At 50.3% G+C, this 12656-nt stretch overlaps 2 protein-coding genes across 3 annotated transcripts in view; one reads left to right on the top strand and one right to left on the bottom strand.

The window, feature by feature from the left end:
• Tmem116 (transmembrane protein 116) overlaps nt 1-4829 on the bottom strand; it is a 65609-nt gene extending 60780 nt beyond the window's left edge. The window contains exon 1 of one of the 2 annotated variants that reach the window (XM_030254899.1): nt 4614-4829. The gene's annotated coding sequence lies outside the window, so the exon portion shown is untranslated. The remainder of the gene's footprint in view (nt 1-4613) is intronic. The other variant, NM_029912.2, reaches the window with a different exon arrangement.
• Nucleotides 4830-4934: 105 nt separating this feature from the next.
• Erp29 (endoplasmic reticulum protein 29) lies at nt 4935-12656 on the top strand. The gene is made up of 3 exons (NM_026129.2): nt 4935-5218; nt 10130-10268; nt 11837-12656. The coding sequence occupies exons 1-3, from the start codon at nt 5069-5071 to the stop codon at nt 12334-12336; spliced, it is 789 nt and encodes a 262-aa protein (NP_080405.1). The 5' UTR covers nt 4935-5068; the 3' UTR covers nt 12337-12656.

The following is a 12656-nucleotide window of genomic DNA, read 5'->3' as shown; positions in this document are numbered from 1 at the left end:
TTTGTAGACCAGGCTGTCCTGGAACTCACTTTGTAGACCAGGCTGGCCTTGAACTCAGGAATCCACCTGCCTCTGCCTTCCGAATGCTGGGCTTAAAGGTGTGTGCCTCCACTGCCCGGCATGTTTGTTTCTAGAAACTGAGTTTCTCTGTGTAGCCCTGGCTGTCCTGAAACGTACTCTGTAGACCAGACTAGCTAAATTCTTTTTTTTTTTTTTTTTAAAGATTTATTTATTTATTTATTTATTTATTTATTTATTATTATATGGAAGTACATTGTAGCTGTCTTCAGACACTCCAGAAGAGGGAGTCAGATCTCGTTACGGATGGTTGTGAGCCACCATGTGGTTTGCTGGGATTTGAACTCTGGACCTTCGGAAGAGCAGTCGGGTGCTCTTACCCACTGAGCCATCTCACCAGCCCCGCTAAATTCTTTATAATGTGTATTAGTTGGCTTTCTGTCCCTGTGATAAACATCATGACTAAAGACAATTTGAGATGGATGGGTTTAGTTCATCTCATACTTTACAGTGCATTATCTAGGGAAGATAAGGCAGAAACTCAAGGCAAGAACTTGAACAGAAACCATTAAGGAACAACTTTTTACCAGGTTACTGCCAGGCTCCTTGTCAGCTAGCCACCGCCCACAGTGGACTGGGACCTCCTACCTAGGAATGGAACTGCCCACAGCGGACTGGGACCTCCTACCTAGGAATGGAACCGTCCACAGCGGACTGGGACCTCCTACATCAATTAGCAATCAAGAAAATACAGGTCAATGTAATGGAGATAATCTAATGGAAGTAATTCTTCTTCCCGTGGAGCCAGGAGCAAGAATGGGGTCAAAGCATGTCCAAACCCCAGAAACCTCTTCCTGAGATCAGCAGGAGTGGGATCACTCTCCCTTCCCCCCACCCCCGCTCCCCGACCTGCATGTCCCAGCACACGTAGTCCTGTACTCCCCATCTGCCCCACTGAAGAAGGTGGTGTAGCCCAGTAACCAGGTTAAACATCCTCTCCTCTTCTAAGGTCATATCCAGCAGCACCTGGATTTCCTCTTATGCAAATACATTCTCAGAGCTACATCAGTTCCATTGGCTGCAACTTTACAAGCAGTTCTGAGTTCAGGATCCTAGCAATCACGGGTCCTTTAATGCCAGGATTAGTGAACAGTATTAACTCTTAGATCACACATCACCCTGTCATACAATGATATATTTATACCAATTACAGAATGGCCACAGGGGTTACAGGTGCTGCAGGGTTCAGGGAAGCTCTCCTGAAGTTGAACTGACACAATCTCAATCCTGTAGGGGCTGACTAGACACAGACACAGCTGTTCCGGCTCGGCGTTCAGTACAGGCCCAGGTGTCTGGCCATTTCAACTGCTGATCTGAAGCGGACAGAGCACCACAGGATAGAGAGGTTACACTTGGAGTCTCAGAACAGTCTTTCACTTCAGCCAGTTTCTTAGATAAGGCTCATGACAAGTGATTGGCCAAAATGGGGGAACTCTGTACAGTGCTACGTGAGGGGTTATACCCGATGCAACAGATAAGTTCATGAGTACAGTCTCTGATTTGATTTGATAGTGACAGGCAGGGAGCATTGTTTATTCACACAAAAGGAATGATTTATCACTTCATATATCCTGGTGTGGCGGCAGACAGCAGTTGTTAACTTGTGTGAACATGTCGTAGAGTCATTTTTCCTTGGAACTTAGCCTCAGTGTGTGGTCAGAGTGTTGCACAGCCTGAGAGCAGCAGTTCTACCCAGCAGAGTGAGCTCATAAGGTTCTTACTTCTATCTCAATCTATTTGTCTACCAAAGACTTACAAAGTCTCTTCTATGGACAGGGTCTCACTGTGTGGCACTCCACTCGCCTGAAACTTGCTTTATTGACCAGGCTGTTCTTAAACTCACACTGCCTGCCTCTGCCTTCAAGAGTTCTGGGATTAAAGGGGTACGCCACCAAGTCCAGACCTCCTGCCAAAGCTTCTTGATTGCACTTTTCTTCAGTGACACACTTGAGGATGGAACGTTATACACACGGCCTACAACTCAGCTTCCACCCAGGCCCAACCGAGGCACTTTTTTTTGGGGGGGGTTCGAGACAGGGTTTCTCTGTGTAGCCCTGGCTGTCCTGGAACTCACTCTGTAGACCAGGCTGGCCTCGAACTCAGAAATCTGCCTGCCTCTGCCTCCCGAGTGCTGGGATTAAAGGCGTGCGCCACCATGCCCGGCTTGAGGCACTTCTTAAAACAAGTACTGTTTGTTCTTTGAGAGCCCTGTACATTTTGAGCACATTTACCTTCCTCCTCCAGCTCTTCCCAGATCCCCGCCACTCCCCTTCCCACCCTACTCCCTAGGCCATTCCTAATTTCCAGGAACTTCTCTCACCTCCTTTAAATACTGCGAGAGCTACCCACTGCCCTCAGCCTCAGTCTTCTCCCTTCTGATGCATTCTCTTCATTCATTCATTTTTATAGCGATACAACCCAGGTTGACCAGGCTGGCTTCCCACTTACAGGGCCCCACCTGCCTTCGCCTGAGTGCTGGGATCAAAGGCGCTGGCCATCATGTCCAGTTGTAATCTCTTTTTCATAAAGGGACACGAGGCCCACTGGATTGGGCCCCCGCTGTTGGATTTCATTTAGGTTTAACTATTTCTGTAATTACTGTAATTCTCTCTCCAAATGCAATTACAGTGCACTGGAGGCACACGACTTAGTCCACTTCGAGGATATTGCTTATTCCAAAGTCCTCAGGTTTCCTCAGGTCTCAGGCACTCTCCTTCCCAGGAAGGCTTGGGACTAAAGCCACACCCAGCCATTTCTTCATCTCTATGGAATGTTTTCATACACAAATCTGGCAACACTCCAATGGAGGCCTCTGGTGGCTGTAAACCCCTCAGGTCAGTGAGAGACTTTATTTTGCCCCCGCTCCTGAGTTTGCCTTTACATAGGTTCACAGTGCTCAGCGTGCGGTACCACATCCTGATTCCTACTGCTTCATGAGTGCTCCCTACTTTTCAAAGTCATGCTCACCAAGTATCTCCCAGATACTGTGCTGACACACGTGAGCAGGACGGACTCGTAATACAGGTTCTTCAAAGGCGGGATATACCTCTGCAGGGATTTGGAAAGGGCACGAGATGGGGAGGAAAGATTTTAATACTTACTGGGTGGATAGCAGTCTGGATACCACACACACAAGTCAAAAAGAAGGACCTACATAGCCGTGTCACACTGCGGCAGAATGACCAGTGGTGCATCATACTTGCACAGTCTGTGCTAGATGTCAAGGTCAGTACGGCCAGTCAAATGCAGGGCACCTAGCTGTCTATTAGAGGGGTGGTCATAAGGCAGCAGCTGTAATAAGCTGTGCTTTTTATAGAAGGGCTGCTCCTAGGGATGATGGAGGAGGAAGTTTATTGTAGCTAAAAAAGGAAGACCACAGTCCGGAGTGAACATGACCATGAGCCATGTGGAGAGAGGGGGAAGGGAGGAGAGAGGGGAGGAGAGTCCCAGTTAAGAGGGGCAGCCTGGGCCAAGACACTGACCAAGAGACTGCCATAGCTTAAATGGCTGGATTATTATAGGGAAAGGCGGCTGGAGGAAGGGCAGCCCAGCCCTTGGACTGGAGAAGTTTAGGGTAGGGAGCAGGGCATGCCTGTCATACCCTGAGGGATTCTGGGAGAACCTCATGGCCAGGTCCACTTTGATGTTAGTCACCACAGCCGTTTGTCTCACCTAGGGTTTGAGATTTAACAGTAATAAAAAAAAGAGGGAAAAAAAAAGCACAACATGGTCTAGCTTTTTCATGATTCTACAGGTGTGTGTGTGTGTGTGTGTGCACGCGAATGTAGATTTGTATACATGGATAGGCCACTGACCAACCTATCTTCATTCATCATTCGCTCTTTTTCCTTCCCCCCGCCCCCCCAATTTGGGCATCCTCCTTGCCTCCCCAGTACTGGCAAGTAGTCCACACCCAGCCTGTTTTGTGTCTGTCTTTCGAAGACCCTTGTTGACTTTGAATAGCCTAGAACTCACTCTGTAGACCAGGCTGGCCTTGAACTCAGGTTCGCCACCCTTGGCCTTTGGAGTGGTGTGATTAAAGTTGTGCTTTCCCCCTTGGGTGCTAAGGACGGAACTTAGATGTGGAAGGTACTAGTTCCAGGAACACAGTATATGGATGAGGTTTGGCTTCCAACTCAGAGACCAGCCTGCCAGTTTTCCCAGCTAGCACTGGGATTGAATGTCCTGTGCTGGCTCACACAGCCTGCTGGCCACGATCCCTCTGTCGTCTCCAATAAGGAATTCCTTCGAGCCTTTATCCCTGTGCTGAAGACAATCAGAACGTACCATAAGCTAGTCCTTGAAAACGGGACAGCCCAGCCTGGTCTTGTCACCCCCCTGCCTCGTGCTGAAATTAGGCCTGTGCCACCCACCAACACTTGACCAAAAAGCACGAAGGCGAATAGGCCTTTTCCCCAACCTCCTGCGACATGGGAGGCCACATTGCCTAAGTGTCCCCGCGGGCCTGACCAGAGCTGCAACCGGGGGTCTACAAGGGCAGGACAGCGACTACCAGTGACAAACAGCTGACTAACCGAGGGAGGCGGCGGGTCTCTTGAGACCGCAGGACCGCCCAGCGCAGGGAAGGAAGGGACGCCGCCACGTCTTCTTCCGAGGCGAGAGAGAGGGCAACGAGGGGAAGGGTCGAAGCGGCGCCTCCCGCGAGAACGCAGCGGAACACGGCCTAGCCGAGTGTCGCCAAGTGCGCGTGCGCGTGCGCGTGCGCGTGCGCGGCAGGCCCGTCCCGTCCCGCGACCCCGCCCGCTCGCCGCTCCGCCTACGACGCATGCGCAGCCGCTCCCTCTCTCTGCCCCGCCCCTCCGCGGCCCCTCCCTTCCACCCCGGAGGCGGCCGGAGCATCTCGCTCTGGCGGTGGCCGCTTGCGTTCATGCGCGCCGCCGGCAGGACGGCCCTCCCCGTGACGTGACCGCCCACTCGGAGCGCTCCGCCTGTAGCTTGCCTGTCTCTCCCGCTCCCACCATCCGGCGTGATGGCCGCCGCCGCCGGGGTGTCTGGCGCTGCTTCTCTCTCCCCACTGCTGTCCGTGCTCCTGGGCCTGCTGCTCCTCTTTGCTCCGCACGGCGGCAGCGGCCTACACACGAAGGGTGCCCTTCCCTTGGACACAGTCACTTTCTACAAGGTAATGAGGGCGGCGGGCGACGGGGATCGTGCGCAGGTGCAGATAGACGCCCGTGGCAGCGCGAGCCCACGGGGACGTTGGGCCCGGAGGGGTGGCAGCAGCAGGCAGTCCTTGGGGACCATCCCTACACGCCCCACCATCCTATAGGCCCAGTGTCGACAGAGCAGGGGCGCACCCTGACCACCCGGCATCCTTGCAACCCCGGTACTCGCTACATCTGTTTTTTTACAAAAAGCTACCAAAGCGCAGTCAAAGGGAACCAAGTGTCCCTTTTCCTTTATCAACTGGGGAAAAAGACAATGATAGGAAAGATCCAATCCACGAGTCACAAGTGGAAGACCGGAGGGCGGGGCGAGGTCTACGCTCCTAGGCTCTCGGATGGGGTGGAGATGGCCGAGAGAACTGGGTTAGCATGCCAGTCTGCTCCTCGGAGGATGGATTGTAGCGTTCTTGGCCATGTGCAAACCGGGTTCAGACCGCACACGGCCCCCCTACAAAGTGCAAGGGTTAAAAAGATTGCAGGGCTCCCACCTGTAGAGAGCATCTTGGGGGAGTGGAGTACGAAATGAACAAAACCCGGTCAAGGCATGTAAGAAACTACACTACCCTCAGCAATTTTATTTATTTTAAAACAAAAATTGGTTTCGAAGACTGAGCAAATGGACGGTGGAAATGTTGCAGGCTGAGTGCAGTGGCCTCTGGACTCAGTTCTTCGTGCATGTCTCTAGTTACCAGAATCTTCTTAGTTCCTCTATTGGGCTTAGCGCGGAGAGACTTGGTCATTTTCTTATTGTGTCAGAATGAGGAACTGAGAACGCAGAAGGGGACTCTAAAGGCGCCTGTGTTGAGGGGTTGGACAGGGCTGTTTTGGAAAGGGTTGCTGTTAGGAACCCCCCCCCCCACACACGTGTAACCCATTCAAGTTTGTATTTTTTTTTAATTAAAAAAAATTAAGCATCTTATTAGTCATCCATCCAACCTATATAGCAACCTAGTAATACCACAGTCCAAGTGTGAATAAAAAGGACATTTTGCACCATGGGTTTAGTCAGTTGCTGCTTCTCCATCTTTTTTTTTTAAAGATTTATTTATTATATGTAAGTACACTGTAGCTGTCTTCAGACACTTCAGAAGAGGGCATCAGATTTTGTTACGGATGGTTGTGAGCCACTGTTTGGTTGCTGGGATTTGAACTCAGGACCTTCAGAAGAGCAGTTGGCACTCTTAACCACTGAGCCTTCTCACCAGCTCCCTGCTTCTCCATCTTTAAGGATCTGCCCTGAGGGTGTCATCTCCCTCCCCCCCTTAACCCCACAGGCCACCAGGCAGCACCATGAGATTCTACTTAATATAGTAGCAAGCAAGGAACGACCCTTATTCCATCTCATTTCCTAGTCATTTGCCCCCTTTTCCAATCGTCTCCAGGCAACACAAGCCTTCTCTCTGACTGCCCCTAGCTCACAGCTGTTAGTCCATCCGCAGTGGCCGTTCCTTGTGACTGGAACATTCTTTGCCATCTTTGGAATAGGTTACTTCTCGTGGCTCTGTCTTAGGTTAAATGTTAACTTCTCTTGTCCCCTCGCTTTCTCAGTTGCCCAGATTGACCTGTTGGTACCCGTGAGGGCACTCCTTGCCGTTTTCAGCTTCTCATTCATATTTCATAGACGATGACATGTTTATGAAGTACCTGATATGATTTTTATTTTTTTGTTTTTGTTTTTGTTTTTTTTTTTAAACAGGGCTTTTCTTTGTAACTTTGGCTGTCCTGGAACTAGCTCTGTAGAGCAGACGGGCCTCGAACTCAGAGAGATCTGCCTGCCTCTGCCACTCTCCCTAGTGCTGGGTTTGAAGGCGTGTGCCACCAATGCCCTGAAGTACCTGATGTATTTTTCTGACTCTCTACACAGCATACCAGATGAGTTGCGTTCCCATGAGTGAACAGGTGTCTTAACAGGTATAGGGGGGGTCCTAACAGCAACCCTTTCCAAAACAGCCCTGTCCAACCCCTCAACACAGGCGCCTTTAGAGTCCCCTTCTGTGTTCTCAGTTCCTCATTCTGACTGTTCTCTTAAAAGACAAAGGGCGCCTCCTGGTGTTTTGTCCAGGAATCTTGTTACATGCCTCGCCTTTCAGTGATCTCCAACTTAAAAAAGAAAACTATTTCCTCATGGCTCTTTCCGACCATCACTAGAAGGCTCCATCAGAGAGGCCCAGTGTTGGTCACTGCTGTGTCCATTTAGAATGGTGTCTGGGGCATGATGCGCTCTTAGCAGATTCTTTTTTCAGTGAATACAGAATTTCAGCCAGTCATAGTGTCACACTGGGGAGGGAGAGACAGAAAGGTCAAAAGTTCAAGGCCAATCTAGGAAACTTAATGACCTTGTCTTAAAGCCATTGAAGGGCCCGTGAGATGGCTCAGCAAGCTTCCACCAAGCCTGGTGGCCAGAGTTCAATCCTCTGGACCTACGTGGTCAGGGGAAAGAACAGACTCCCACAAATTATCCTCTGACCTCAATCATCCCATGGCACCCACACACGTAAACACATGTACAGAACACCACTACTACCTTCCATTAGCCATAATCTCCTTTCTACTTCAGTGTTCAACCATCCTGTGGTTACAGATGTATGCCCCTGGGTAGGGATTCTGTGCTGGGCTTTTGATGCACCACCCTGCTTCAACCCGCCCTGACTCGAAACCCATCAGTGTCAGCTCTCTAAGAAGCCTAGAGTTGTGTTCATTCCAGACATGGGGGCTTGAGAAATGCACTAGAACACAGTCCTTATTCTTAGAAATACACATCTTAGTGGAAAGCACAGGAAATGACAGTACGGTTTCCGATCGAGATGGGAGGAGAGCGTTAAGAGAACGAAGCGATAGGTGACTAGCATAGTCCTGTCCACTAGAAGGGAACTGAACTGAATCTTGAGTGATAGAGGAAGCCGAGAAGAGAACCCAGGAAGGAGCCTCCAGGCAGAAGCGAGGCCAACTGGGCCTCAGGGATGTGCTCTGCTTTACATTTTCAGTCTCGCCTGCTGCTGGGCCCTTAGAGCTCTGGACTTTTTGGTGTCAGAGACCTGTTCCCATGGCTTCTGTCTTTCATGTCCCCAGGCAGTGTTGTTATCCTTAAAAATGAAAAACCAAGGTAATGTCAAAAATAAGGGTTTTTTTTGTTTGTTTGTTTTTTGGTTATTCTAGACAGGGTTTCTCTGTGTAGCCCAGGCTGTCCTGGAACTCATTCTGTAGACCAGGCTGGCCTCGAACTCAGAAATCCACCTGCCTCTGCCTCCTGAGTCCTGGGATTAAAGGCGTGCGCCACCATGCCTGGTGTAAGTTCTTTTTATCTTCAGTGTTTGTGACAAAAATGACAAGTTGGGACCACTGCATTACAGGCATGAAGGGTTGGAGGTGGCCGCTGGAGAGAGGGTTCAGTGGTTAACAGCAAACACTGTTCTTGCAGAGGATGTGAGTTCAGCTCCTGGTACCCATGTCAGGCGGTTCATAGCTGCCTGTAACTCTAGCTCCAGGGGGATCAAGCACCCCCTGCTGGCCTCCTCTGGTACCTGTACTCATGCACACAGCCACACATGCACATAGAATTAAAAGGAATTGTTTTAAAGTTGAAGATGAGAAGGCAAAACTGCTGTCCAAAACCAGCTGGAATCGAATCTGTGTGCTCAAGCAAAACACATGTGTGAACATTCAGGGCAGTGCTATCTACAATAGTAAGGGGAAGAAACAACTCAAGCGGCTATTACTTGATAGTGTGGTTTACTTGGAGGGAAAAATATCCAGCATGCTAAGCAAGGTGTGCTGACACACACATGAGCACTTGGGAAGCGAGACAGAAGGACCAGTGTAAGCTAGCCTCAACTACATAGACCCTGACTCCAAAAGAAGGGGGGGGGGAGGCTTGAAGTACTGTCACGTGTTATAACGTGAACAAGTTTTTAAAACATGGTAGCAAAGAAATGAGACACAGAAGGCTGTGGTTCTGAGTAGACAAAGGAGAGATGGGGTAGAAGGACGGTAAGGAAGGAACGTTCAGTGGGTATAGGTATCCATCAGGGTTAGTTCTTGGGAGCTGACCTATGTCCTGCCCCACGTGCTGGCTGGGACTATAGACAAGCACCATTATACTTGGCTAAACTGAAGTCATTCAGATTGTGAAATATGTCATAAAAAATTCTGGCCTCGGGCTCAATGGATCAGCGGTTAAAAGCACCAGCTACTCTTCCAGAGGTCCTGAGTTCGAGTCTCTCATAGTGGATTACAGCCATCTGTAATGACTTTAGATGTCCTCTTCTGGTGTGCAGGTTTACATGTAGATAGAGCACTCATAAACATAAATCTTTTTTAAAAGAATTCTGGCCTGGACAATTTAAGACAGAAGTAGCAAAAAGGTATTGTGGTCTTAGGAACATTGACAGAAGTCTGACCTCCACAGCCTGAGTGGTCTGGACGCCTTAATGTGGCTGTTTGCTTTTAGCAGATTTCTAATTTGGTGTTTACCGAGAAGGACCTCCTGAGATGGCAGACCTATCGGGACAACAGCTGGCATAGGTCTCCTAGCATCGGAGGGAAAGGTTTACGCACAACTGTCTTGCCTTGTTTCTCTGTGTAGACCAGGCTGTCCTGGAACTCAGAGATCCACCTACCTCTGCTTCCTGGGTGCTGGATTAAAGGCGTGCGCCACCACTTCTGCAACAGTCTTTTGCTAGTGGGAACTTCTGCCCAGTGTGACACACAGTAAAGAAAGCATGTCCTAAGCTTTAAGGTAATTAGCTTAGGACAGCTTCTCCTGTGTAGGCTTGCTTTCCCTGAGTCTCTTAAACAGGGGCCCCTTGGGAAAGGGGGTTAGCCTTCAACGTCCCTAAACACCCGACTCGCTCAGCTCTGTGCGCCCTCAGGTCATTCCCAAAAGCAAGTTCGTCTTGGTGAAGTTCGACACCCAGTACCCCTATGGAGAGAAGCAAGATGAGTTCAAGCGTCTGGCTGAGAACTCAGCCTCCAGCGAGGAGCTCTTGGTGGCAGAGGTGGGGATCTCAGGTATGGACAAGTCCAGGATGACTGGGGACGGGGACTAAATAACCCTCTGAACCATTCCCCTGAGGAAGCTGGTTTTGTGGTCTGTTGGGACCAGGTGCCTGCAGCAAGCTGTGCTCTAGCAGGTGCTGACCCAGACAGAGCAGCCTACAGATGACGCCTGGAGAGAGCGAGTGCCCCTCTTCCAAACCCTCGCCTGTCCCACAGAAACCTGTTCCCTCAGAACCACGTCCCTCCATGTAAGGCAAGGACAGGAGTGTCTTCCTCCTGTCCTTGTCTTCCTTTCAGTCTCTGTGCCAGTGTTGTATTGTGGTGGTTAGCTGGAATGAGCCCGAGCCACCACTAATTGAAGGGCAGTTTCTACAATTGTGGTGGTCACCAGCATCTAGTGGTGACAGCTCAGAGATCCGAAGACACCAGATTTCAGTCCTGTCTGGACTGTTACCTGAGGATTAAGATCACCTCAGCTGGGAGGCCTGCAGCTCCAGGACTTTCCCTGTGTCCTCCCAACTGTGGACTGGTGGCAGTAGAGCTAGCTGGCTAGCACACTTCTCCAGGGCAGCTAGACAGTTGTTTCAAGTTCCAGTCAGTTCCCTCAGAGCTTGGTGAAGAGTAACTTCATTGATCCTGTGTCTACTCTGGGCCAGACCACTGCTGCTTTCCACAAGTTTTGTTGATACCTCTGTGAAGGAAGTACTATGGGACTGTCACCTGCATCACAGACCAATGCCCTGATCCTTAAGAGTTGATGGGGGGCAGTCAAATGCCAGACCTAGGGGCCTGGAGAGATAGCTTAGCAGTTAAGGGCACTGCTGCTCTTCCAGAGGACCTGGGTTCAGTTCTCAGAACCCACATGGTGGCTCACAAATGTCTGCAATCTGTTTTCAAGTTGAAACCCTCACACAAACATACATGCAGAGAAAACACTGATGTATAACATTAAAAGAAAGAGGGGCTGATGAGATGGCTCAGTGGGTACGAGCACTGACTGCTCTTCTGAAGGTCCTGAGTTCAAATCCCACTAACCACATGGTAACCACCCTTAATGAGATCTGAAGCCCTCTTCTGGTGTGTCTGAAGATAGCTACAGTGTACGTATGTATAATAATAAACCTTAAAAAAAAAAGACAGATTTAGTACTTTCACTTTGCCTGGAGACTACTACTCTGTCTTTTCTTGTTTCTCTGTGTAGAACAGGCTGTCCTGGAACTCAGAGGTGGGTTCCAGCTACCACCACGTATTTAACATGTCACCCTTCCACATGCTTCCTCAGTGGTCTCCCTGCAGTGTCACAGAGCTTGACTGGGCCCTCACACCCACAAGTTCTGGCAAGTAATGGACACGGTATTCAGAAGATATCCCCCACCCCCCCCAAAAAACCCCACCAACCAAAACACCCAAAGGAAGAGAAACATCACTGAACGGCAGAGTAAAGCCATACAGCTAAGGAAAGAACTCAGACCCAGGTCTCCAGCAAAGCTTCACATTCAATTAGCTTTGAGTTCCCCTCTTCCTCAGCGGGCCCTGGAGCAGTGTTCTGCTCCTTCCTCATGTCTGCTTTCTGTCCACAGACTATGGCGACAAGCTGAACATGGAGCTGAGTGAGAAGTACAAGCTGGACAAGGAGAGCTACCCAGTCTTCTACCTATTCCGGGATGGGGACTTGGAGAACCCTGTGCTGTACAATGGGGCAGTTAAGGTTGGAGCCATCCAGCGCTGGCTAAAGGGGCAGGGGGTCTACCTGGGCATGCCTGGGTGCCTGCCTGCATACGATGCCCTGGCAGGCGAGTTCATCAAGGCCTCCAGCATAGAGGCCCGACAGGCCATCTTGAAACAGGGACAGGATGGCCTCCTAAGTGTGAAGGAAACAGAGAAGAAGTGGGCTAGCCAATACCTGAAGATCATGGGGAAGATCCTGGACCAAGGTGAGGACTTTCCAGCCTCTGAGATGGCCCGGATCGGTAAGCTGATAGAGAACAAGATGAGTGACAGCAAGAAAGAAGAGCTACAGAAGAGCTTAAACATCCTGACGGCCTTCCGGAAGAAGGAGGCTGAGAAGGAGGAGCTGTGACCAAGCACAAGGGTTCCCCAGGGTTTGCCAGGGGCAGGAAAGGAGAGATCTACCTGCCAGCTGTGGGACCCCTGTGGGTGGAAGGGGCAGTGGAGCAATGCAGGCCTGAGCCAGAAGTCTGTGCCCCGAGTGTGCCTGGACATTGATGCTGCTGAGATCATACTTAGGACACCCCCTGAGCCAGTCTGTGGAGAGCCTGTGTGCTCAGTCAAGATGGCTGGTGAGATGCCCCCCGCAGGAGTTGGTGCTATAGAGGTAGGGACTACTGCCAGGTCCTTGATGAGTGTAATTCTGATCAAATAAAAAGTCTGTTTTGGTTA

This window comes from Mus musculus, chromosome 5, assembly GCF_000001635.26.
Source record: "Mus musculus strain C57BL/6J chromosome 5, GRCm38.p6 C57BL/6J".
NCBI classification, from domain to species: domain Eukaryota; kingdom Metazoa; phylum Chordata; class Mammalia; order Rodentia; family Muridae; genus Mus; species Mus musculus.
This window is presented reverse-complemented; position numbering and strand designations above follow the sequence as displayed.

What these genes read in the sequence shown, in the direction of transcription:
- Erp29 (NM_026129.2), top strand. Translation starts at nt 5,069, where the DNA reads ATGGCCGCCGCCGCCGGGGTGTCTGGCGCTGCTTCTCTCTCCCCACTG. An exon ending in ACACAGTCACTTTCTACAAG is followed by an intron (nt 5,219 to 10,129) that starts GTAATGAGGGCG and finishes GTGCGCCCTCAG; the next exon opens with GTCATTCCCAAAAGCAAGTT. An exon ending in GGCAGAGGTGGGGATCTCAG is followed by an intron (nt 10,269 to 11,836) that starts GTATGGACAAGT and finishes TTCTGTCCACAG; the next exon opens with ACTATGGCGACAAGCTGAAC.